The sequence below is a fragment of the Gymnoscopelus microlampas genome (assembly GCF_963454915.1).
Source record: "Gymnoscopelus microlampas genome assembly, chromosome: 17".
Classification (NCBI taxonomy): domain Eukaryota; kingdom Metazoa; phylum Chordata; class Actinopteri; order Myctophiformes; family Myctophidae; genus Gymnoscopelus; species Gymnoscopelus microlampas.
Window position 1 is genome coordinate 1,226,942 of NC_139954.1, and position 25,465 is coordinate 1,252,406.

Genomic DNA, 25,465 nt, shown 5'->3' on the forward strand with positions numbered 1-25,465 from the left:
TTGGAGGGTAACCTAGATGGCCGAAATATGGCCAGCAAGGTGCTGAGCAAAGTCTCCGGACTGACTAAATTTCTGGCAAGGACAGCAAGGTACTTGGATAGGGAGACAAAACAGGTGGTAGCCAATTCTCTTATTATGTGCCATTTTGATTTCGCTTGTACATCTTGGTTCGAGGGCTTATTGAAATCCCTCAAAACAAAGCTACAGTCAGCTCAGAATAGACTGATCAGGGTCATTCTAGGGTTAGGACCCAGATCCCATATAGGTAGGAACCAGTTTAGAGAACTCAACTGGCTCCCAGTAGAATCCAGGGTAATCATGGCCAGATTGACCATGGTTCATAAGATAATATATGGAGAGGTCCCCATATTTTTAAAGACATGTTTTACTCAGAGAAGCGAAGTACACCATTTTTTCACCAGAGCCAGTGTAGCAGACGTGAGCCTTCCGGCTTTTAAAAGTAAAGTAGGCAGGGAATCATTTACTTACATAGGAGCCACACAGTGGAATGACCTCGAAAACAGTGTCAAACTGACAACAAATCTGAGGACTTTTAAATACAAAACAAAAGCATGTCTATTAGAAAAGGTTCCCCTATAGACTAGGAAAGATAAGGTAGCACTTGTTTGTGTACTGTGTATGTTACTTGTGTTCTTGTATTGTTTGTATGTATGTACTGTGACTGTTACTTGTGTTTTGTATTGTTGTGTAATGGGTACTGTGTCTGTACTGTGTATGTCACTTGTGTCTATGTAGTGTTACGTTAGTTACATGTGTTGTATTGTAAAGTATTTTTAACGTATTGATTGTTAATTGTAAGAGGACCTCAACGGAAATAAGTCTCAGGACTTTCTTGTGTTATCTTCGAACTGCGGTGACCATGTGGTGATGGCTTTTCAAATAAATCAAAATCAAAATCAAAATTCCTGACAAAATCGGTATCCTGACCTGACATTTTATTTTCTGTTTCCTAAAGTGCTGGAGAAACACAGAGATCCCAGTTAATGAACAGACACTCTATGACAGTGGTTTCTATTGGAATACAGAGCTATCTAGCACTTAGTTTAGCAAAACATATCCCTTACAACCCCTTTAAATACATCAGTGCAGGTTTACACAAATGAATCCATTATTTCTGGTTGTAGGGTTTGAAACTCTACATGTATCTAATCATTTAGAAAACACAGGTAGTGAATGTTGTAGAATGTGTTGGGGGACACTTGTCCCATTGTTAATATACAGGTGAGAATAGTTGGGCCAAGTCATTTGCATGTATTCCTTTCATTATGATGAAGTAGTGGGCATATAGCCCCCACGACAGTCTTGTGTAAATGAAGTGGAACATATAGATAGGATAATACATTTGCATAACAATTAGTTAGGCTGGAAAGGATTTAGCCTCCAGCAACAACACCTTAATGGTGACAACTAACTATCAGTTTTTACTAACCATACTTGACCTTTATATAGTTAAACCTAGATAACTTTATAGATGTATGTATGCAACCATTATGCCATATTTGGCCAAATAACAATTTCACACATTGTCACTGTCCTACATTAATGGCCTACATCCCTATGTTTTAGAAAAAATGACTTTGAAAAGTTTAGTGGCGTTAAGAGTGTGACATTGGCCATTTAAGTCACAAGATAATGTTACCTGGACCATTTTATTGTCACACAACAATGTGACTTAAGAGCAATTGTACAACCTTTGTTGTAAAATGTAAACATGAAATGGCCATTTAATCCTCTTATGTTGCACAATTGACATACAGCGTTATTTGTAAGTCAATAGCCATATATTGCCATAAACTGTTTGTGTGGAATAATTCAGAATATTATATATATGGTTCAATTCATTCTGTTTTCTGGAAAACCTGAACAAAAAGTATGCAGGCCTGTTGAAACGATGCTGTTGAAAAATGTTGGGAGCTTGCATTATCAGTAAAACATAAAAATGTCATTTTGACAACAAAGTTCTTGTATGGGGGTCCCTGGCCTCAAAACACATGCAGGTCTACGGCCAAATACATATACATTTTGGGGTCCTTGACATAAAGTAAGTAACAACAGTTATAAAGTGTTTGTTCAGGGGGTTCCCTGTCTCTGCTGCATTATAATGAACACAAATTACAGTTTCAGGCCAGGATACCAAGTTTATCCAATCAGGGTGAGAACTTTTTTTTAATTGAATCGAGCAACATAAAAACGGTCTGTGGCTCACACAAAAGCCTGCGCACAGGTCAACCACTTAAACTCTCTTGATATTAGTACTCTTGTAGATCAGCACTTTCTTGTTTTGTTAATATAGCTCCCAGACTATGGAATGCTGTGGTTAAAATGACCCCAGAAGTGAAATACCCGTTCAATAATCAGATGATCATGTCTTATTTTACCCCTTTTAAAACTTACACCAAGTTATAGTCCTGGCATCACTTTTTGGGGTAAATGTTCTAGTAGTGATAATATAGCCCAACAGTATTGTGTGAATGAGAAAATGCGTAGCCTCCTGCAAAAACACCTACTGTACAAGGCTGAACAACTTATGCCATGTTCACGTCTGGATTTTGCCTTTTATTATGCTTCACGACTCTACTGCTGCTGCAGCATTTTGTCTTTACATGCCAGAAGTTCTGATGGTTCTATACCAGGGGTCTTCAACGTTTTCAGGCCAAGGACCCCCTAGCTGAGAGAGAGATGAAGCAGGGACCCCCTCTATATTGTAAAAAAAATGTATTTCAGATAAACGTTTGCTGCTCTGTTTTCCCTCTACACCTATAACTCAAAAATAGCAGATCTACTTGTAGATCGGCTATTTTTGGCTTAAGTTCTCCTCAGAAAAGGGATGCTAGGGTTCAAGTGGTTAATGTAAAACAAAATAATCACATCACACAAAGATTTGGCGGACCCCCTGTAGTAACTCTGAGGACCACCTAGGGGTCCCGGACCCCCTGTTGAAGACCCATGTTCTATACAGATGTTATGAAAACAAAAACAAACCATCAGGCCAATGAGCACCAACACAACTGTATTAGTCTATAATAATAATATGTGAAAAATCAGTTCAGTTACAATTTCAGGAAATACATGTTAACATGATAACAAAAATATGTGATACATAAACACAGTATGGTGTACATCAAAAATAGCAGAACATATAATGCATATACCCAGTGTTTAAATAAGCCGCATACAAACATTGTGACTGGGTATCGTTTTTTATTTTAACCTAAATAACATTTAGTCATTCGTGTTTATCTGTTGAACCTGGGCCAGTGGTCAGTGACTGTAGCTTTGAACTTTTGAGTGTGGATGGGTCATTACCATGGTGTGTTCTATAAAGGGTCGTTCCATCGCTTGAGAATGCTTCCTTTTGAATTACATATTTATGCCCTGTTAGGCTGTCTTGTAAACACTGCTTGTACACCTGTACAATAGCCTGCACTATGCAGAAAAACAAACACAGTCACTGTATAATAAATAGCATACACGTTGATTATACAGGGACTTGTTATTCTGCAAAGTATCCCACCCAAAGACTACAATCAAATCCGTAAACTATGTCCCGATATAGCTGCACTGCAGAACAAAACAAAGAAACACATTCACAGTATCCATGTGTGAATCCTCATGTTTCTTCAAATTGGTATTTTGACTAAAGTTGTTGTCACAAACTTTAAAGCTCATGGGTTTTACCCCTCTGTATGAATCCTCATGTGCTGCGTCAGGCCACCTGTTTGACTAAAGCACTTGCCACAAACCTTACAACTAAAGGGCTTTTCCCCTGTATGAACCCTCATGTGCTGCTTCAGATTAGCCCCTTGTCTAAAGCTATTGCCACAAACTGTACAACTGAAAGGTTTTTCCCCTGTATGCATATTCATGTGGTTATTCAGAGTGGTTCTGTGACTAAAGCGGTTGCCACAAACAGTACAGCTAAAGGGCTTTTCACCCGTATGGATTTTCATATGGGCCTTCATATTTTCATTTAGACTAAAGCTTCGGTCACAAACTGTACATATAAAGGGTTTTTCCCCTGTATGAATCTTCATGTGCTTCTTCAGACTGCTGTTTTGACTAAAGCCGTTGCCACAATATGTACAGCGAAATGGCTTTTCCCCTGTATGGGTACGCATGTGCTTCTGCAAATTTTCACTTTGACTAAAGTGGTTGCCACAAACTGTACAGCTAAAGGGTTTTTCTCCCGTATGAATCTTCATGTGCTTCTTCAGAGTGGTACTTTGACTAAAGCTGCTGCCACAAAGTGTACAGCTAAAGGGCTTTTCCCCTGTATGAATGTTCATGTGCTGCTTCAAAACACATTTACGACTAAAGCTGCTGCCACAAAGTGTACACATAAAGGACCTTTCCCCTGTATGAGTCCTCATGTGCTGATACAGACCACCCTTTCGACTAAAGCTGCGGTCACAAACTGTACAGCCAAAGGACTTCTCCCCTGTATGAATCCTCATGTGCTGCTTCAGAATACATTTTCGACTAAAGCTGTTACCACACTCTGTACAGCTAAAGGGTTTTTCTCCCGTATGAATCCTCATGTGCTTCTTCAGAGTGGTACTTTGACTAAAGCTGTTACCACACTCTGTACAGCTAAAGGGTTTTTCCCCTGTATGAACCCTCATGTGCTGCTTCAGATGACTATGTTGACTATTTTCCCCTCTATGAGTCGTCATGGATGGAATTTGCTTTGATGATTTCACCCTGTGGGACAGCTTGTTGCTCATAGACAGTCCTTGTCCTTCCAGGTTTTGTGTCTTGTGTGATCGCAGGGCTTCCCTGGTCTCCTCACACTCATCACTGTCTTCAGTATCAGATTCAGAACGGTGTGAAGAGAGGAGCTGAGCATCACTAGTTGGTTGTGATGCATCACTGTCCTCTGCACCAGCTTGTATTTGTTTGTGTGCAGATGAACTGCTGGCTGAAGGGTCTGTTTCTCTGTTTTCAACATCTTCACTTTTCACTGTTAGTAATGTCAACATTGTCCCATCAGCCTCTAATGGGACAGCCGCCTCCCCCTGTTCATCTTGAATCTGTGGAGGTCTTGGTTCTTTTTGGATCAGTCTGTGGCCCCTCTCCTTCTGTTCAGGTGAAGACTCCTCCTTACAAAGAGGAACACAGTCTAGGAGGATGAAAATAACATGACAGTTAGGAAACTCATTGAGGTAGAACCAATGTATTCCAACAATGTTAACCATATTTATTTGGAAGCATGGCACACTAAACCTCTTGAATACATACAGGCCTGAATGGCCATCATATTTGGGTGCTTTTCCTAAGCAGACATGCTGAATGCATCTAAATGAATGAATGAATCCAAGGCACTGTAGAGCTTAGTACCCTAAGCACCCAATGGTAGTGATGTGCCGAGTCGGATGTCAGGTCAGCTGTTGTCCAGGCATGTAAAAATGCACAAATCCCTGAATGTCCCTTTAATGCCCATATATGGTGATCTCTGATCAATATGACATCATAGATTCAATCAAGTACTACAATATTGGGACACTTACTCTGACATACAACAGACACTGACAATGGGTACTGACTGCAAAACCAGAAAGGCTTGCATTCCCAACAAACATCGTTCCCAAAGGGCATCTTGCTTCCTTTTGAATGTATACGATCAACATCTGACATGGACACACTGGAGCAATCACATGTTTGATCACTGCAATCAATGCATTATAGGGGTGTCACGATACGCCTAATCCACGATTCGATTTTTGATAGGATATATATTTTTAAAACGTCTGTTTTTTCAGCTTTGAGGGCTATATGATTATTAATTTAGGCTATTGTCTTGATTTGTAAAGAAAAACACATGTTTTTCAATAAGTCCCTTTTATTTGAATAATATCAAATGAGAATGAGAATAACAAAAAGGGTTCTATGCCCTTACAACTAGTGTTGTCAAAAATATCGATATATCGATAATTATAAAATAAAAACGGTTCAATATGAATTCCCCGTGGTATCGATCTATCGATACTCCGTTTGTTATAACGATACTCCGTTTGTACCTCTGCCGTTGGTGAAGAAAACACTTGCGCAACAGCGCCAGCCGGGGCCAGTCTGACTGGAATGCAATGCATGCAGGCTGCAGCCCCTCCCCTCTCCACTCTGTCTCTCTAGCCATGTGAGTGTGCTACTGCTGCTGAGCTGCTCTGGTGCGACTCGCGAGTATAAAGTTAATGGTGTGCGAGTCGCTTTTCTATTCTTAAAATGGCATGTGCAGATGCAAGACCTTCGCTGCCCGTTTTAATTGACAAAAAGAACGCCAGAAGTGTAGTTTGGAACTACTTCGGATTCGAACCCGATGCACACGGACAGCCAAAGGACACAAGCATACTGAGGTGCAAGCGATGCATTCGCATTGTGCCGAGCAAGGGAGCCAACACGAGCAACCTTGCATCACACCTCCAGGACAGACACAAAGACCTGTACAAGGAGTTCAGAGAGGTTTGTACCATAAATGAGTCATTAAAAATCGGCCCGCGAGGCCAGTAAACGTGTTTGTTGTTGTTAGTGATAGCGATGATAGCTAAAGCTAACTGCAGTGCATATCCGTTCTAGAGAGAGGATACGGAAACGATTCTCAGTTTGCGTTTGTGTGGGTGGGGGAGTGGAAATGAACAGAAGTAGTTTGAGTAGGCGTGCCTTAGACCGGATGCATTAGTTATCATATCCATAGAAACCAATGCAGGAGTAGACTGGTAAAAAAGAAACAAACAACTTAGATGATGTTGTGTGAGTCTGACACACACTACTTTTGTACACTTTGGTTTATTTTAAGATTAATTGATAAGATACGTTATTATAAAGGCCATTATAAGAGAATAACTTAAATGCTGTAACCTGCTCCTGCTAAGCACAAATCTAATCATTTATTTTTTACCACCATAGTCAACTAACTGCTTCATCATGGTTTCTATTCATATCAACCAATGCTGTTGTGTGAGACACACACAACAGCATCCAAGTTATTCTATTTGAATCAGGCATTCAATATAAGTTATAACTTTATTATCTTATCAAATTAATCTCCTAAGAAATAAATCAAAGAAAGTACATACACAAATAAAGTATTGTAGGTAAGCACATCACTACTTTAGTTTAATGTATACTTACTTACTTTGTTTTTCATTCAAGATTAATTGATAAGAATAAGATAGATAATAGTTAGTTTTTTATAAAAGCCTGACTAAAAGCAAAAAAACGTTTTTTATAAAACTTCTAAAGATAGATTGTTATATTTCTTTCAGTGCAAGAGAGATGCTGAGCTTCAATCTGAAACTCAACGTGCAGCCAGTCACTGTCCACTGGCACAGCCGAGTGTTGGAGAGGCCTGGGTTCGACAAAAAAAGTATGATGAAGACTCGCAAGAGGCCAAGAAGATCAACAGAGCTGTAGCGACTTACATTTGCATGGACCAGGTCCCTATTTACACTGTAGAGAAGCCTGGGTTCAATCACGTAATTATTTCATGGACACTGAAATCCCAGCCCTGTACAATGAAATAAAAAATACTGTCACAGACAGTCTTGTGGGGAATCGCTTCTTCTCCTGCACCACTGACCTGTGGACCAGCATGGCCAACTCCTGTTTCATGGCAGTAACTATACAGTTCATAACAGAGTCCTGGAAGATGAAGAGCTGGTGTCTGGGCTGTGCTGGGATGCACTCGGATCACACAGGGGACAGCTTGAAGGAGGCATTGGAGGAGATGGTACACGAAACATGGAAGCTGGTGATGTCAGATATGGCCGGTATTACTACTGATAATGCCTCAAACAATAAGAAGGCATTTGCCTTCTTCACCTGGGTTCCCTGTTTTGGCCACAACCTCCACCTTGCCGTGGGCAGGGGCCTGAATGTAGGCTGTGTGCCTGAAGTGCTGTCGAGATTAAGAAAGACTGTTTCTGCGTTCAGCAGGTCTCCAAAGCTGTATCGAAAGTTAAAGATAAAACAAAAACCTCTGAACCTAGAAGAGCACAAATTGATCCACGATGAGCCCACACGCTGGGACTCAACATACCAAATGGTAAACAGATACTTAGATCAGCAGCAAGCAGTCTGTGCCGTTCTAGCTGAGGACCGGAAGAAATGGCACCTCATGCCCAGAGACACGGACATTGTAGCTCTTCAGTTAGTGCAGGAGGTATTGAGCCCCCTCAGTGGTTACACTGATGCACTTAGTGGTGAAAAACATACCACACTCTCCTCTGTCCTTCCCCTATGTTGGAAAATATTCAAAAATTTGACAGTTGAGGAAAGTGACAGCAACCTAAAACGTCAAATTAAAGAAGCTATTGGAGGGGATCTCAAACAAAGATATGAGAACCAGAGTCTGCAGCTACTACTGAACACAGCCACGTTTCTTGACCCAAGGTTCAAGGACAGTTTTGTTACTATGAAAGAAGAGGTAAAACAAAGTCTTGGCAATTCAGTAGAAATTCCACGAACAGCACAACCTCCTCCAGAACCAGAAGCCCCACAGCCAGCAAAGAAAAAGAAAACGGATCTGAAGGGACTGCTATTCAGCATACAGGGGGAAAAAAAGAGTAAAAATGTCAAAGACGAGGAGGAAGCTGCTGTAGGACTCACAAAAGAGTTCATATGACAGAATCTGTGAAGAAAAAACAAAGGACCCTCTCGAATGGTGGGGAGAAAACGACAAATTGTTACCTCACCTTGCCCACTTTGCCAAAAAGTATTTGTGTATCTCTGCTTCAAGTGTAGCATCAGAGTGTGTATTTAGTACATCAGGGCTCATTGTCAGTCCAAGAAGGGCACGACTTACAGAGGAGCACATTGACATGTTGGTGTTCCTAGCAAAAAATCTGAGAGGGCCAGAGGCCTCTAAGCTAGCTAGTAGCTACAGAGAAGTTTTTGTACTTCTTAAGCAATAAGCAGTTGCACCGTTTCCCTTTTCCTTGTTTTTTTTTTTTCAATTTCAGTAAAATGTTTCTAGTGCTGCCAAGTGCCTTAACTACCCTTTGAATGTGTTTGAATTGTTTCACACAGTTGATAATTTGTTGTAGTAGTACAGTACTATTGCTCTTGACTGTTTTGTGCTGCCTTTATTTCTACTTGAAATGCCTGCCTTTAAATGTGTCACTCAGGCTTATTTTTTTTTTTATTTGAGCATTGTTACTGATTGCACCTCTTTTAATTGATTTGTTGTATTTGTACTAAGCACTAACTAGACTCAGACTGTCTAAAATGTGAAAATGCACTACCTCCTAGGGCTCCTAGTTCCTATGACTGTTTCGTGCTGCCTTTATTTCTACTTGAAATGCCTGCCTTTAAATGTGTCACTCAGGCTTATTATTTCTTTATTTGAGCATTGTTACTGATTGCACCTCTTTTAATTGATTTGTTGTATTTTGTACTAAGCACTAACTAGACTCAGACTGTCTAAAATGTGAAAATGCACTACCTCCTAGGGCTCCCAGTTCCTATGACTGTTTAGTGCTGCCTTTATTTTGACTTGAAATGCCTGCTTTTTAATGTGTCACTCAGGCTTATTTTTTATTTTTTTATTTGAGCATTGTTACTGATTGCACCTCTTTTAATTGATTTGTTGTATTTGCACTAAGCACTAACTAGACTCAGACTGTCTAAAATGTGAAAATGCACTACCTCCTAGTTCCTAGTTTTTCTTTAAATAAAAAGAAAACATTTTGCACTCTGAATTCCTGTGGTTGCGTGGTATCGAATAAACTCAAGAAGCGCCATATTCAATTTGTAGAGTAGGAGTTCAGAGCAGTGTTGAGGTGACTTGTTTCTTGTTGAGTATCGAGCGACGTTACTGAAACATGACACCGCCCGTGTGCTCTTGTGCAGTACCACAGTGCACAGTTACTAAGAGGAGGAATCATCCTGGTGGAGTTAGTTCCTTCACCTTTCCAGTCAAGGATCCAGAGCGTTCTAAGAAGTGGGTCAGAGCCATCAAGAACCCGAAGTTCAACGACAACACACCACTCAGGGAGCTACAGAACATGAGAGTGTGTAGTTTACACTTCAACCCGGAAGAGTATGAATGTGACCAGATGAGGTACCATCTCATGGGAGGTCGAAAACCTCGACCAGTACTGTCGACCACCGCGGTTCCTTCCATAAACTTGGACGACGCCGAGTCAGTCGGACCTTCGCCTGCGAAAAGGCGTCGAACACAGGTATACCAAGTAACTGTAATAGTCATAGCACTGTTTTGTTTTGATAGGATCACGATAATATCTTAGTATTGCCCTGAAACTAGCCATGGTTTGCATGATGTTCGTCTGTCACAAGCGTCATGGCGCAAATTCAACCTGGTGTTTAGGTACTTTCTGCATTTACAACCCGTACATCTACATAAACGTTCAGATTTCAAATATAAAGTGCTTACTTCATGGCCACGGATGTTACAATTATGTACGGGCCCTCAGAAGTACCCGTATCTTACGTATTGTTCAATAAAAAGCATTTTCATCCGATCGGCAGCCATATCATCATAGTTATAATGTATCAGAGTGCAATACAATTCACAACCGATAGGGTCGCATAGTTGAAAGCATGGAGGAAATTCAGAGAAAATGGCCACCGATCGGATTAAAATGCTTTTTATTGAACAATACGTAAGATACGGGTACTTAGACCCATCCGATGTATATTGTAACATCCGTGGCAATGGGGTAAGCACTTTATATGTGAAATCTGAATGTTTATGTAGATGACTTCACGACCGTCGTGTGATCCATGGTTATATGAGTATATTGAGCAAACATAGCTACGCGTAGCATAACAATGGGTATATATGAATGGCTATCGTTATTATTGCATGTGTCGAAGTTCCCTGGTGTAATACTTCCTTGCCCATCTGAGTTGTTTGTTTCGGGTTTGTGTTTTCATTTTTACCTATTCCCAAACGTATTTTTCAATACATGCTGTCAAAAACCCAAATGTAAACCTTTTGTACAGTTTGTTTGTACATCTGTAGGAAAAGGTCAGTTCCTTTTTCAAATTTGCATTACAACGTTGGAAAATAGTTCAATAATACCTCCCCTACAACTGGCCCACATATCTGGGGGGCCAGATGTTTTACAGCAAGTGATTTTATTTTCACTCCATTTACAGTACATCTCCATTTGCTGACTGGTGAGTCATGCCATTTACCCTGATCTTACACTTCAGAATGCACTTTTTCACACCACAGTTTACAGTGAAATAAGAGTGTGAAATTCTTCATAGCATTAGCAACATGATCAGGAAAAGAAAAACTAGTCAAACTAATATAAGACCAAATATAACTAATTTCTATATTGCTTGGACAACAGAATCTGATAAAATGTTTGAATTGTTTGAATTGTACCGCTAAACCATTCCTCACCAGGCCTCACACAGCTGTCCAAATGTTTGAATGTAGTAATCATGTTTTTTTTTGGACATAACACTCTGTTGCTGTTTCTACTCTCATCCAGACAGAGGAACCGTCAACGTCGTTGAACATTGTTCCAGTGGCAGTGCCAGGGGCAAGTCAATCTGTAAGTTAGCCTAGCTGTTTGAAAAACTACTTTACTCAGGTGTCATCCACTTCTAGCGCCATAGAAAATATGCAATGAAAAGTCTGCAAATGTTGACGTGAACATCTGTAATCTTCTCATTTGAATACAATCATACTTCCATATGAAAGAGATTGCTTTCAAGTCATGGTTTTCATTCAGACCGCAGGACACCTTTCCAGTTAAGTTGAGACCGATGTGGAGGCGTGTGACCTGGGGGATGAGAGCTACGAGCCTGAGACGATGACGGAGGAGGAGGAGGAGGAGGAAGAGGCATTGAATGGGAAGGGGAAGGTACTCAAGGATGGGGTGCTGGTGGATGAGGAGAGGATAATGTCCCTCTTCAAATTCTGCCAGGTGTGTGGGAAATCTATCCCAGAATCTGATGTGCAGAAGCACTATGTTGGTGCACAGCTCAACATCAAGTGGCGATGCACTGACGGGCACACAGACACCTGGAGGTCATCGCCGGATGTCAGGGGCATGGCAGAGGTCCACTTACAAGTTGCTGGAGCAGTTGTTTTCACGGGGGGTAGCTTCACTGAGCTTTCCACGTGGGCAAAGACCATGAGACTCCACATGTTTGGTGTCACAACCTTTCATGAACTTCAAAAGGCCTATTTTCACCCTGCCATTGAGGACATATACCAGGAGCAGAGGAGAGGACTCTTGACACGAGTCTTCTTTGAGCAGGAAGGCATAGAATATAGTCCTAGTAAGCAGCCACAGCTCCTGGGAGATGCCAGATGCGACTCTCCTGGATTCAGTGCCAAGTTCTGCCACTAGACCTTCATGTTGGAGGACACGAAGGAGATTCTTCACACTGAACTGGTTCAGGTAATGTAGATGTTTTGAAATGTTGTCTGTTTCTAACAGAACATAGTGTAACATTGTGTTGTTACTGAAATAATTTTCTGTACTGCTGCATTTTGTTTCTCGCTCCTCCTTCCAGGTCACAGAAGCCTCCAGCTCTGTTATGATGGAACCACTGGGCTTCAGGCGTGGACTGACAGGTTCTCATATGCTTTATTGCTCTTTTGTTGCCTTGTTATAACTACATTTTCTCATTTTGTGGGTCATTGTACAGCACCTTGTAACTATGTTTTGAAAGGTACTTCATAGATAAACTTTGCTTACTTACAGAGCTGCTTGGTATGGGGTTGTATGTGGACGTGATCGCTACAGACCGCTCTCCCTCGGTCCGAAAGCTGATGAGAGTTGAACATCAGTTTGACGTATGGCACACAGCTAAAGGTTGGCTCTGGTTCAAAGCTGTATACAGTATATACTATTCATGTTATCATGAGATAATTGTAGCAGCACATGTAATTTCATGCAATTACAGGGCACAATGTTCAGTGTGTGTGTGTGTGTGTGTGTGTGTGTGTGTGTGTGTGTGTGTGTGTGTGTGTGTGTGTGTGTGTGTGTGTGTGTGTGTAGGTTTCCTGTAAAAAGTTGAAGACCAGAAGCAGTGAGTGTTGAATGTTTATGCAACGAAGACGCATATTTCAAACATGTCATTTGTTCAGTCTAATTGTTTTTTCTTGTGTATGTTGTTCTTGATAGGTCCATTTATAACCACATGTGGTTTTCCTGCTCAACATGTGACGGTGACACAGAGGTGAGGGATCGCCAGCAGTACGATTCTGGATTTTTCTCAGCCAGTTGCAATTTCTTTCCATTGTTGCAGTCATTACCAAGCAGTCAATAACTGATATTCACAATACTGTAGCTACTGGAGCAGCGGTGGCTGTCCATTCTTCACCATGTACTGTATGTGATGAGCACAAGTGGACAGAGGGTGATGATGAGCACAACTGCCATCATCTTCCACTGTGCTCAGAACAGCGACGGAAGAGGATGTGGATGCAGAGGGAGTCTGCATCCTACAAGACGCTGTCCTCCCTGGTCCAGGACAAAAGGCTAAAGGACCTTGGACAAATGGGCCTCTTTAAGCATACTGGTAAGGAATTAGCCCTTGAACGCGATAAGCAATCATAAGTCATTGTCAAGTTGACACCTTTTCAAATGACACATACCAGTTGGTTTACAGTGGATGTTTGTGTGCTTTCATGTTACAACACACAGGTGAGCTTGAGGTGTTCCATTATAGTGCCCTGCTGAAATACATCCCGAAACGCCAGTCCTTCTCCTACATGGGGATGAAGGAGAGAGGCCATCTTGCCATTATGGAGCACAATGAGAATATTGTAAATAGAAGGCAAGCCACTACTCTTACAGGTGTGTTTTTGGAGCAGATTTTTTTTGTCACACTTGCAGCATACTTTCAATGGTGAGTCCTTGTTGAAACTTTTTTTCCTCCTTTTATTCAGGTGCACCGCGTCACAAGAAGGTCAACTGCAGGCGCTCAGGCATGTGGGTGGAGAAAAGGATTTATAAGCCTCGCACCCACCACTTTAGAGACACTCTAATGCAGCTGGTCATTGAGCGTCGCCGGGACCCAAGTGTGATGTACAAGGCCCCGACATCCTCAATCGATCTGCCTCAGCCATCGGACCTTCCGCCCAACATTGCCCGTACACCTGCCCCCCCCACTGCAGGAATTACTCGACAGAAGTCGGAGTCGGTTCCAATAGGTAAGTCCTGCATGTTGTGAAGCTTATAGTCTTCTCCCTGGTTGTTCCCAAAAATGTTGCCAGTCAGTGACACCTCTCCTGTCATATTCTGATGCAGTTGACGGTCGGTTGCTGGTGACCATGCTGATGACACAACGGTGATGGGTCTCATCAGTGATGATGAGACTGCCTACAGGATTCCCGCAGAGGACGCTGTGGGCGCTGGGGGCGTGTTCTCTCCTCCGCGTCATCATACCCATCATACCCTAGGTGGGGTTGGCGAAAGGGCCTCTGTGTGGAGTTTGTATGTTCTCCCCGTGTTCCGTGTTGGCAGAGGGGTGGTAGTGCCCAGGGTTACATAGGCAATTGGCACTGGGTGTAAAAAATGGGGTTACAAAATCGTGGGATAGAGACTGCCTACAGGAATATGGTCAAATCACTGACACAATGGTGTCATGATAACAACCTCGCACTCAATGAAGGACACCAAGGAGCTGATTATGGACTACAGGAGGCTGGGAAGAGAGCTTACTCCCCTGTGCATCGACGGTGTCGCAGTGGAGATGGTCAGCAATTTCAAGTTCCTTGTTGTGCTGCCTTATTTCATTGTCATTAGTTGAACCCTGCACCGTTATGTGTTCATACATCTGATCTGCTCATATTGGGAACATTTCACATATCTGACCATTTTCCTTGTGTTTTGTCTATGGCTATTTTCTAATTTCCAGGATACTGCAAATGATTAAAAAGTTCAAGTACACATGACCAAGGACCTCAAATGGGCCACACTTGATGTGCTGAAAAAGCTGAGCCCTTTTAATCCGATCGCCGGCCATTTTCTCCAAATTTTCTCCATTGCTTTCAACCATGCGACACTAATGGTTGGGAGGTGTATTGCACTCTATGATCGGATTAAAATGCTTTTTATTGCACAATACGGGAGATATGGGTACTTATCGCGGTCCGGATCGCGAGGTAACATCCGTGGCTCGGGGGTAAGCACTTTATATTTGAAATCTGAACGTTTATGTACATGTGAGAGTTGGCAATGTAAAAAAATAGAACACGCCGATAAACCGGGGGGACATGTTTCAGGGCTACTTCATCAGCTAGCTTAGCCTACCCGAGGTATACAACTTGAGATTTTAGTGATAGTGGTTGTAACGGTCAGATACTATATATTTGACTGTTACTATTTTTTAAATCACAGGTATTGAATGATCTCTTTACAGATACAATTGATTATGTTGAGAGCAGTGCACTTCAACAAATAAACAACAAATAAACACAGCCAGAAATAAAGCACGAAAGTTTGTGGTCAAGGTTAACCCTTTTATCTAAATCAAATGACAGGAAAATAATACATGCATTGCAAAAGTAGCAGATCATGAAGCCCGACGGTAAAGTCCGCGTCTCCCGCACGCTCGCGCGCACGCGCCTATTGTTCCAGTATAGTTCCTTGTGGCGTCTCCCAAACGCTCCCCCAAAACAGCACGAAAAAAGGTTGATTCCAAAAGAAATCCAAAAGCAAAAGTAATCCTCCAGAAGCGGAATAATCCCAAGAAACGGCAGATCTCCACGGAGAAAAGAAACATAAATCCACGCTGGATACAAACACAAAATAAACGGTCTCACCAATAGAAGAATGTCCTCAGCGTCTCTTCTCTTTAACGGTGAGTATTGACAGATAATGTGGCCTTTGCTATATTCCACTGATAGCTTAGAGGAACCGACAAATACTTAATCAAACTAACCAGGTCTCCCGTGGACTCCCTGACGGTTTGTCTCTGTCATTTCTTTTCCCCCCCGAGGGCCGGCAACTTCCGCACACTATATGGTGCGTCCGTCATTCACAGACCCATCAATCAATGTCAATCAATCCATCAGAATACATCAAAATGAAAGCATAAACATATAAACCCGCCAAAACAATAACAAAATGAAAACATAACCATCACAAACGATAGGACCTTACCCTTAAAGGATGGCGTTAATTTAAGGACTATTTTAATTCATAGGCATAAACTTTTAAATGCCATTATAAAACTAAATCCTCTTTTACACATGTGTGGCAGCGCTACATAGACCCCCCCTCCAGCCAGCGGCTTCTAGGGTGAGGTGCCATAGAACTTTTTTATGTTGACCACATTTATTGTGTCCTGTTTATCAGGTGGGTTATTCCATCCTATTCGGTAATTTACCGGCCCCAATTTTCTCAGTATTTTCGCTGGCCCTTCCCACTTCGGCGCAAGCTTAGCTGAGAACTTGTCACTGGCTTTTGAGAGAGGATGCGTCCTGACCCAGACTAGGTCACCCGGCTGGAAGTGCGCATCTTTCCTGCGGGCATTATAAAACCTAGCTTGTCTAGCCTGGTGCACACCCACTCTCCTCCTGACCTCCTCCGCCATCTTCTGCTGTCTCTCCACCAGATCATAAGCGGCTTGCTGTTCAGGAGACGGTGGTTTATTGATCAGCCTCTCCAGTGGTCCTTGGATCTTCCTGCCCAAGGCAAGCTCAGCAGGGAATTTGCCTGTAGTCTCCTGTTGGGCGGTGTTGAGGGCAAAACGGAATTCCGGTAGCCACTGGTCCCAGGTGTTATGATGCTGGCCGACGAATGATGCAATCATGGTTTTCAGTGTCCGGTTGACACGCTCTGTAAGGTTGGTTTGTGGATGATAACTGGTGGTGAGCTTCTGGACAACACCCCAAGCCTTGCAGAGGTCCATCAGCAAGTTGGCCGTGAATTGTGGTCCTCGGTCCGAAACCAGGTACAATGGCACACCCCAGCGGGTGAAGATTTCCTCCCTGAGGATCTTGATGAGACGAGGTGTTTTGCTGTCTCTCAAGGGGAACATCTCCACCCACTTGGAGTAATAGTCCACCACCACCAGGAGGTAACAGTTGCCGCTTTTGCTCCTTGGGAATGGACCCATGAGGTCGATTCCCAGCATCACTCCGGGTGCGGTGACTTGGGTGCTCTGCAGTAACCCTGACGGTTTGGTGTTGTCTGCCTTGTACTGCTGACAGGTGGCACAGGTCTTCGTATGATCCCATACGTCTTTGCGGACATTTGCCCACCAAGCCACCTCCAGAACTCTCAACAGGGTCTTCAGCCTGCCCAGATGGCCACCCAAAGGATTGTCATGGAAGTACCGAAGGAATTCTGACACCAGAGACTTAGGAACAACCAACTGCCATTTTTCTCCCTGGTTTTTCACCGGAACTCTTCGGTACAATACCCCTTGGTGTTCAAAGAAGCCGATGCGATCCGGCGGAGATGTTGACTGACCGATGTCCCTCCTCAAGTCACATACTACCTGGTCTTTCTCCTGTGCCTGGGCCAATTCTGCCAACGTGGTCGGTAGGTCAGAGTGGCTTTTGGAGGAGATGACCAGACAGGGTGATGAGTGAATGGAGAGTGGTTCATAAGCTCTGGACAGTGCATCCGGGGCGGCGTTCAGACAACCCTTCCGATAATGAACCTTGAAGGTGAATTGCTGCAAACGGAGTGTCCACCGAGTCAGCCGAGATGTGGTCTTCGGACAGTTGAAAGCCCATGACAGTGCAGCGTGGTCGGTGAAGACATTGAACTCTGGTCCCTCCAGATAGTGCCTCCATTTTTCCACCGCCCAGACCACTGCCAGGCACTCCTTCTCAGAAGTGGAGTAGTTCCGTTCTGGGCCTCGGAGTCCCCTCGACGCGTAAGATATTACGTGCTCACCATCCTCGGTGATTTGAGAGAGGATGGCTCCGAGACCCACTTCGCTGGCGTCCGTATGTACCTGGAATGGCAGGGCGGTATTGGGTTGAGCCAACACCGGTGTACTCTTCAACGCCTCTTTCAGAGCGTCCATGCTGTCCTGGCACTCCATGGTCCAGTTCCATTCCACTCCCTTCCTCTTGAGGTTGTTTAGTGGAGCTGCCATGTCCGCAAACCGGGGTATGAATTTGTGATACCATCCCGCAAGCCCCAAGAAACGCTGTACGGCTTTTAGGTCCCGAGGGACAGGGTAGTCCGACACAGCTTGGGTCTTGGATGGATCGACCTCCACGCCTCGGTTGGAGACAATGTGTCCCAGAAACTTCAGCTCCCGCTTGAAGAAGTGGCACTTTTTCATGTTGAGGCTGAGATTGGCAGCATGCAACTTCTGGAAGACAGATTCCAAGTCTCGAAGATGCTGCTCTTTGGAGCGAGAATACACAATGATGTCATCGATGTACACGAAGCATAGCTTTCCTCTCAACTCCGCCAAGACCCGCTCCATTAAACGTTGAAAGGAGGCTGCAGCGTTCCGCAGACCGAATGGCATGGCCTTAAACTGGAACAGGCCAAGAGATGTTATGAAAGCAGTCTTCGGCTTGCTCTCCTCTGCCATCGCCACCTGCCAGTAACCAGACTGCAAGTCCAAAGAGCTGAACCAGGAGGCACCTTCCAGGGATTCAAGGATGTCGTGAATGATGGGCATCGGATAAGCGTCTGGTAAGGTCTTGGCATTGACCCGCCTATAGTCCACACAAAACCTATAGGATCCATCAGGTTTGTTTACTAGGACCACAGGGGATGACCAAGCTGACTGCGACGGCTCAATGATCCCATCCACGAGCATTCTCTCCACATGGTCTTCGATGACCTTCTTCTTCAGAGGGGAGACACGATAAGCCTTGGATCGCACCGGCACTTCATCCTGCAGGAAGATGGTGTGTTTCTCCACCGATGTCTTCCCCAGTATACTGGAGGTGACGGTGGGCCAGTCTCCCATGAGCTGGTGTAGCTCCTCCGGGCTGTCCGTGTCGTAGGGTGCCACTGACTCTCTCTGGACAGTGGAAGCCCAGCAACTTCTCATCTCCCCTGGTGGTAAGGCGTAGTAGAGGCGAATGCCTGGTTGGTACATGATGGAGGGAGCCTTGTCCCACACGCTGGAGTCGGGGTTGGGTTGGCTTAAGAATGGATAATAGGTGTAACCTTTACCTGATTTCAACCCATATCTCCTCTTAGCCAGATCAAGAATGGCACCAGTTTCAGAAAGGAAGTCCAGCCCAAGGATTAATGGGAACACAAGATGGCGGTCCTGCATCACATGGGTGTCGATAGTGGTTTTCATACCGTGCCAGTCGAAGCAGAGACCTTTCTTTCCCAAAGCGTGGCGAGTTGTCCCATCGGCTAGGACAAATCCTTGTCTCTCTGCCGGTAACAAGGTTTCGTCGGGTAACATGATCCGCTTCCCCAGACTTTCCCTAATCAGCGTGTATGAACTCCCAGTGTCCACAACGGCTTCTACTGATATTCCCTTGATGGTAACCGGGACTAACAGGATCCTGGGTTCTTTCTTTTTGTAGCCCTGGTGTTGTACTACTGAAAGCTCTGCTGTTTTCTGAGACTGCTTCTTCTCCTTCTTTCCCTGTTTTCCGGTACTTGCCTTCACCCTCTGCCAGTACTCCTGGGACCCTGAGAAGTCCTTCTCCACCATGGAACCCACCTTCACCAGCTGGGTCACTGTCGTCACAGTCCCCCTCAGGCAGCCAGCCACGTTTGGGTTGAGATTACTCAGGATGCGTCTCACTATCTCGTCCTCTGGCATGTCTCGCTTCCACTTGAGACATAGTGCACGATAATCATAAGCAAAGTCCCTGAGACATTGTTCTGGTTTCTGCACCATGGCCCTCAATCTCTCCTCTACTTCAGTCATGTAGTCGGAGGGAAGGAAAGCAGACATGAAGGCACTCTTAAATGAGACCCAGTCATGAACTTGGCTTTTTTCAGCCTTCCACCAGCTGAGTGCTGGCCCCTTGAAGACAGAAGACAGTGCTCCTAAGAGTTCCGGGTTGGAGAGGGGTCTGAGCCCAAGGAAGTTCTCACACTCTTCGACAAAGGCAAGGACATCAGAATTTTCAGTCGTGGCGCCGAATGTAGGAAACTCCAACTTCACGGGAGGTTTGGAGTACGACGGAGAGGAGAGTGAATGTGCACCAGGCAGACTATGGGATCTAGGGGGTGCTATGTAGCTGACATCTGTAGAAACCGCTACATTTCTGGTTCGGTTTGCCACAGGAGTGCTTGTTGGTCTTAAGCCATCAAGCTCCTTCTTCCATTTGTCATCCCTACGTAACATACAGTTCACTGTCTCTCTTTCTAGTCTCTGTATGCTTGCTGCAGTTCCCTCGTCCACCCTGGCTAGGGCAGTGTCAATGGATTTCCTTAGGTGGGTCTCTCTATTCAGGGCACTGTCCACAGAATCTCTGAAATCAGTTTCCAGCTTAACCACCTGTTCCTTCAGAGAATTCACCTCACCTTTAAGTTCCCCATAATCAGCCTTCATAGCATTCACTATGTCTTTAAGCTGCCCAAAATCAGCCTGTGTAGCATACTGTATTCCCTGTCTGTCACCAGTAACATTTAATTCAGCCTCAACCCCAACACCATCACCAACCCCCTCCTCCTCCTCCTCATCATCAACATCATCATCATCATCGTTATTTCCAACAAGTGCTTTAACGTCTTGACCGTCATTTTCTATGTACAAATCACTCAATAAAGAGGATATTTCATCAGTAGGATTTCTCCTTGTGACGAAAGGTCCTGCGGTGAAATCGGGGTCACCAAATACAGGCATATTTTCATTCACTGGAGTAGATGGAGTATCAATAACCTCGGCTGTATCTACTGGGTGTTCTGCCATATTGTTCAATGTTCAATACAAAACAAACAAAACAAAATCAATTTAAATCATTCCCCGTATGGGCCACCATATGTAACGGTCAGATACTATATATTTGACTGTTACTATTTTTTAAATCACGGGTATTGAATGATCTCTTTACAGATACAATTGATTATGTTGAGAGCAGTGCACTTCAACAAATAAACAACAAATAAACACAGCCAGAAATAAAGCACGAAGGTTTGTGGTCAAGGTTAACCCTTTTATCTAAATCAAATGACAGGAAAATAATACATGCATTGCAAAAGTAGCAGATCATGAAGCCCGACGGTAAAGTCCGCGTCTCCCGCACGCTCGCGTGCACGCGCCTATTGTTCCAGTATAGTTCCTTGTGGCGTCTCCCAAACGCTCCCCCAAAACAGCACGAAAAAAAGGTTGATTCCAAAAGAAATCCAAAAGCAAAAGTAATCCTCCAGAAGCGGAATAATCCCAAGAAACGGCAGATCTCCACGGAGAAAAGAAACGTAAATCCACGCTGGATACAAACACAAAATAAACGGTCTCACCAATAGAAGAATGTCCTCAGCGTCTCTTCTCTTTAACGGTGAGTATTGACAGATAATGTGGCCTTTGCTATATTCCACTGATAGCTTAGAGGAACCGACAAATACTTAATCAAACTAACCAGGTCTCCCGTGGACTCCCTGACGGTTTGTCTCTGTCATTTCTTTTCCCCCCCGAGGGCCGGCAACTTCCGCACACTATATGGTGCGTCCGTCATTCACAGACCCATCAATCAATGTCAATCAATCCATCAGAATACATCAAAATGAAAGCATAAACATATAAACCCCCCAAAACAATAACAAAATGAAAACATAACCATCACAAACGATAGGACCTTACCCTTAAAGGATGGCGTTAATTTAAGGACTATTTTAATTCATAGGCATAAACTTTTAAATGCCATTATAAAACTAGATCCTCTTTTACACATGTGTGGCAGCGCTACATGGTTACTTTACAGCAATGTTTACTTACTCTTCAGACATGCGTCCACCTGGCCCCTTTGGTTTTGGTTGATTCTCCCAGTTCTTTTTGGGAATCCTGAAGTAGGTTTCCAGGTTATGTCGATCTAAGTTTATTGCATAGCTGTTGTGCAGGGTTACACATATGGGTTGCCCTGCTGGCCCCCCCCTGGCATCTTGCTCATCCAACAGCTCATCCAGCAGGAATTGCGCAAGGGGGAATTTGTGGCAACAAATCGACTCTATTTCTGTCACCATGGACATGCAATTGGTGCACAGGCACCAAGAAGTGTCCCCGACGCGTGGCTGCGCCACGACCGCCCCAGCACCTGCCTGGCTGCTTGAGCAGCAGCCGCCGCCGCCTCCTCCTCGTCCCTGCGCTGGAGCTGTTCATCGTTGTAGTCCGGTTCAAATAAATAGCCCTGCTGTATCTCAGCATCAGCAATAATTTGCAAAAAGTCCTCATCTTCCATATCCTCTGACTCAGATGTGAGTGCTGACGCCATGATACAAATCTGAACGGGGAACGCAGCTAAAGGGGTGGGGATTATTTACAACTCAAAACAAAGGGGTGGAGTCCAAGAAGGTTCAAGGTTGGACCAAAGCTTGGTGACACCCCCTTGGAGCTGCTCTGACTGAGACGCGACGAGATAACATGTAGTGCGTAAAGGAATGATGTAACATCTCGTGACGTAAATAACGTCACCAAACCGTCGAAGATTACTATATATCTAAAAACACAGATTATACACAAAACAACCCCAGGATCTTGTTGCTTGAGTCCTAAACTTCATTAAAAGAACTTTAGCCAAAAATTTGGCTAAAAAATTAATGAAGTTAAAAAGTTCTTTTAACTTCATTAAAAGAACTTTAGCCAAAAATAGCAGATCTACAAGCTTGTAGATCTGCTACATCGGATGTGCGCATGCGCTGAATCGCAATACGGCTTTTGATTTCGATACACTGTATCGAACGTCATTTTCGGTACGTATCGAGTATCGTGACACCCTTAATGCATTAACATCTGAAGTCAATGGTGCAGCTCTGAAATCAGGAACTACAGTTGATTGCACTTTTTTCTAAACATATGCGAGCATTAGGATCATCATCGCTCTCACCTTTGGTGTATCTTGTGCACGGCATACAACGGCCCTCTTCCTTTATAACCAGTTTCATATCCCTGGCAGGTGATGGCTTTGAGGACACAGCTACAACACCTGGTACTGCCTCCACCTTTCAAAAAACGACAGTTGGTGCTTTTCATTGTATAACAATTGCTCCATAAATAAATGAAATTGTAATTGTATAGTGGTCCCCTCGATCGTCATGTTAATGAGGGGAGGGCTTTTGAGTTATTTTAAATAATTTGAACTTAACTCTGATTAACTCAGTTTTAATTAGCTTGGATCTCTTTTATAATAATAAATGCAAAAGCAGTTTTTAAAGTCACAATATTATCAATTGACCTGTTCATGCAGTTTTTAACCCAAAGTATATTAAATGAGCCTCTCTTAGCTTCAATTTAACCACTTAGGACGTGTAACCAAATGGACCCTCTATCTAGTAGAAAACAACGAAATGAATTCACACCACAAAGTATTTAAAACTAGAAAAATTGCTCCTCGGAGCACAGGTCTCCGCCAGGTCAGGTAGGTTAGTGTGGGCCAGCAATGTTCGGAATTCGCCAGTCAGGCTGGAATGTGAATAATCAGGCCGATGGGACGGATCCGTCTTGACTTAACTAAAGAGATCATTTGTATTGATTTGTGTGATGTTTGGACAATATTTGTAGGAGTAATTTAAAAGAAAATAGTTTTGCAAAAATCTTCCTCCTGGTGGCGCTATAATAGGGCAATGTTAAAAGGGTGGCATATGTGGCCTCAACGTAGTTTAAATGTGCATGCAAAGTTTCACCGCAATCGGACGCTGCATTCATGATTTGCAACATTGTGTTCAAAACAGGCCACTCCTGCAAACTTTAGATGTCAATCGTAGCCAATCAGGATGGAATATCAGAAATATAACAGATCCGTCATGATCACATGACTATAGAGATCATGTCTACCGATTTGCGTGAAATTTGGATAAAATCTGAAGGAGTAATAGCAAAAGATGTGTTTTATATAAGTCGGCCTCCTGGTGGCGCTATAAAAGGCAGATGTTTAAAATCCAGGGCAAAGGTTTTTCCTTGGCCTCTAGGGAGTGCACATACAAAATGTATACACATATCGGTGCAGTTTTAGGTAAAACCACGAATCGGCCTGTTATAGCGCCACCATGAGGCTGATTTGAACATTTTCAAGTGGCATTTCTTCCTCTGCCCAGTGAGAATGTGCGTGCAAAACTTCACAGAAATTGCATGCTGTGTTAGCAATTTGAGGCATTTTGTTGAAAACGGACCGATCCTGCAAACTTTGGAAGCCATTTTTAGCCAATCAGGATGGAATATGAAAAAATTGAAATACCTGTTTCGTTTAATGACTATAGAGATACTGTGTGCCGATTCGCGTGATGTTTGGACAAAATATATAGGAGTACTGTAATAAAAAATGTAAAAAAGTTTTGCAAAAAGCGGCTTCCTGGTGGCGCTATAACAGGCCCATGTGAAAAAAAATGGGGCAGAGGTTCTGAATTGGCATCCAGGGAGTCTGTGTGCACAGTTTCGCTGCGATGAAGCCAACGGTGCCAGAGATTAGCTGTCCACAGACAGACGGACGGACAGGGTGCTAAACATACTCTCTCGCATGCCTTACGGCCTGGCGGAGACAAAAATAAAATCTCAATTATTTCGTTATTTGTGCAATGATTGGTGTAAAATAGAAAATAGAATGGACATATAAATGTAAACAACAAAAACCAAAGTTCTTGTAAACACCGTTCAGGTTCAAAACCTTAAAGATAAATACCCCTCTTCTTTCAGGAATATAAATCGCAACAATACAGTTAAATGCAAAAATACCTTAACAGTCCAAATGTGGAAGTTAAATGTGCCTAGAAAACGTCTGATCACGTGCTATGAAAAGAAACAAGCAACCAGGTCTTGGAAAACCAGCCCAAAAGAAGCGAATATGGGCCACACGATCACTTTTAACATAATACATCAGCTATTTGAAAATAGCAGATCTACAAGCTTAGCGACGCGCTGTAAGCTTGTAGATCAGCTATTTTCAAATAAAATCTTGCGGAGAAATTATAATAAGCAATCTGCTCTAGACTCACTGTGAGCTGGTTAGCATTGGCGTTAGCTTTTAGCACAACTCCAAAACAACAGCTAGCAAAAACTCCTCTTGCTTTTCCAAAAACGTGCCGTTTGTCCTCTTATACTGACTGTTGTGCAAACACTCATGTAAGACACAAATTACACGCAGGTTTGTGCGCGATAAACCGTATATGATATGATACAGAATGTCTCTGAATTCATCCACTCGGTTACGTTATGTTCCCTCCCTTTCTTCATGTGTCGCACACTCTCTCGTCCGGGCAGCAACACGCTCTCCTGGCTACGTCCCCCGGCCCCCCACAGGAATGTTAACCCCATAAATGCTGGTCAGAATAAACAGGAAAACATTACTGTTAAAGAAAACAAAACTCCTAATGAATTAGTCATGAGTTATACATTACGTTGTTAAACACAAACACAT

General features: G+C 43.4%; 1 protein-coding gene across 1 annotated transcript; it reads right to left on the minus strand.

The window, feature by feature from the left end:
- Positions 1-2,761: 2,761 nt before the first annotated feature.
- Positions 2,762-25,253, minus strand: LOC311064245 (uncharacterized protein). Its single transcript, XM_084084082.1, has 3 exons — positions 25,044-25,253; positions 22,943-23,057; positions 2,762-5,140 (listed from the first exon to the last, which is right to left on the minus strand). Exons 2-3 carry the CDS (start codon positions 22,998-23,000, stop codon positions 3,696-3,698), a joined length of 1,503 nt encoding a protein of 500 aa, XP_083940208.1. The 5' UTR covers positions 23,001-23,057; positions 25,044-25,253; the 3' UTR covers positions 2,762-3,695.
- Positions 25,254-25,465: the final 212 nt, after the last annotated feature.

Bases quoted from the DNA above. Each gene is read 5' to 3' on its own strand.
- LOC311064245 (XM_084084082.1), bottom strand. From the start codon at position 23,000: ATGAAACTGGTTATAAAGGAAGAGGGCCGTTGTATGCCGTGCACAAGA. The intron at 5,141-22,942 runs GTGAGAGCGATG...TCATCCTCCTAG, and splicing joins GTGCACAAGATACACCAAAG to ACTGTGTTCCTCTTTGTAAG.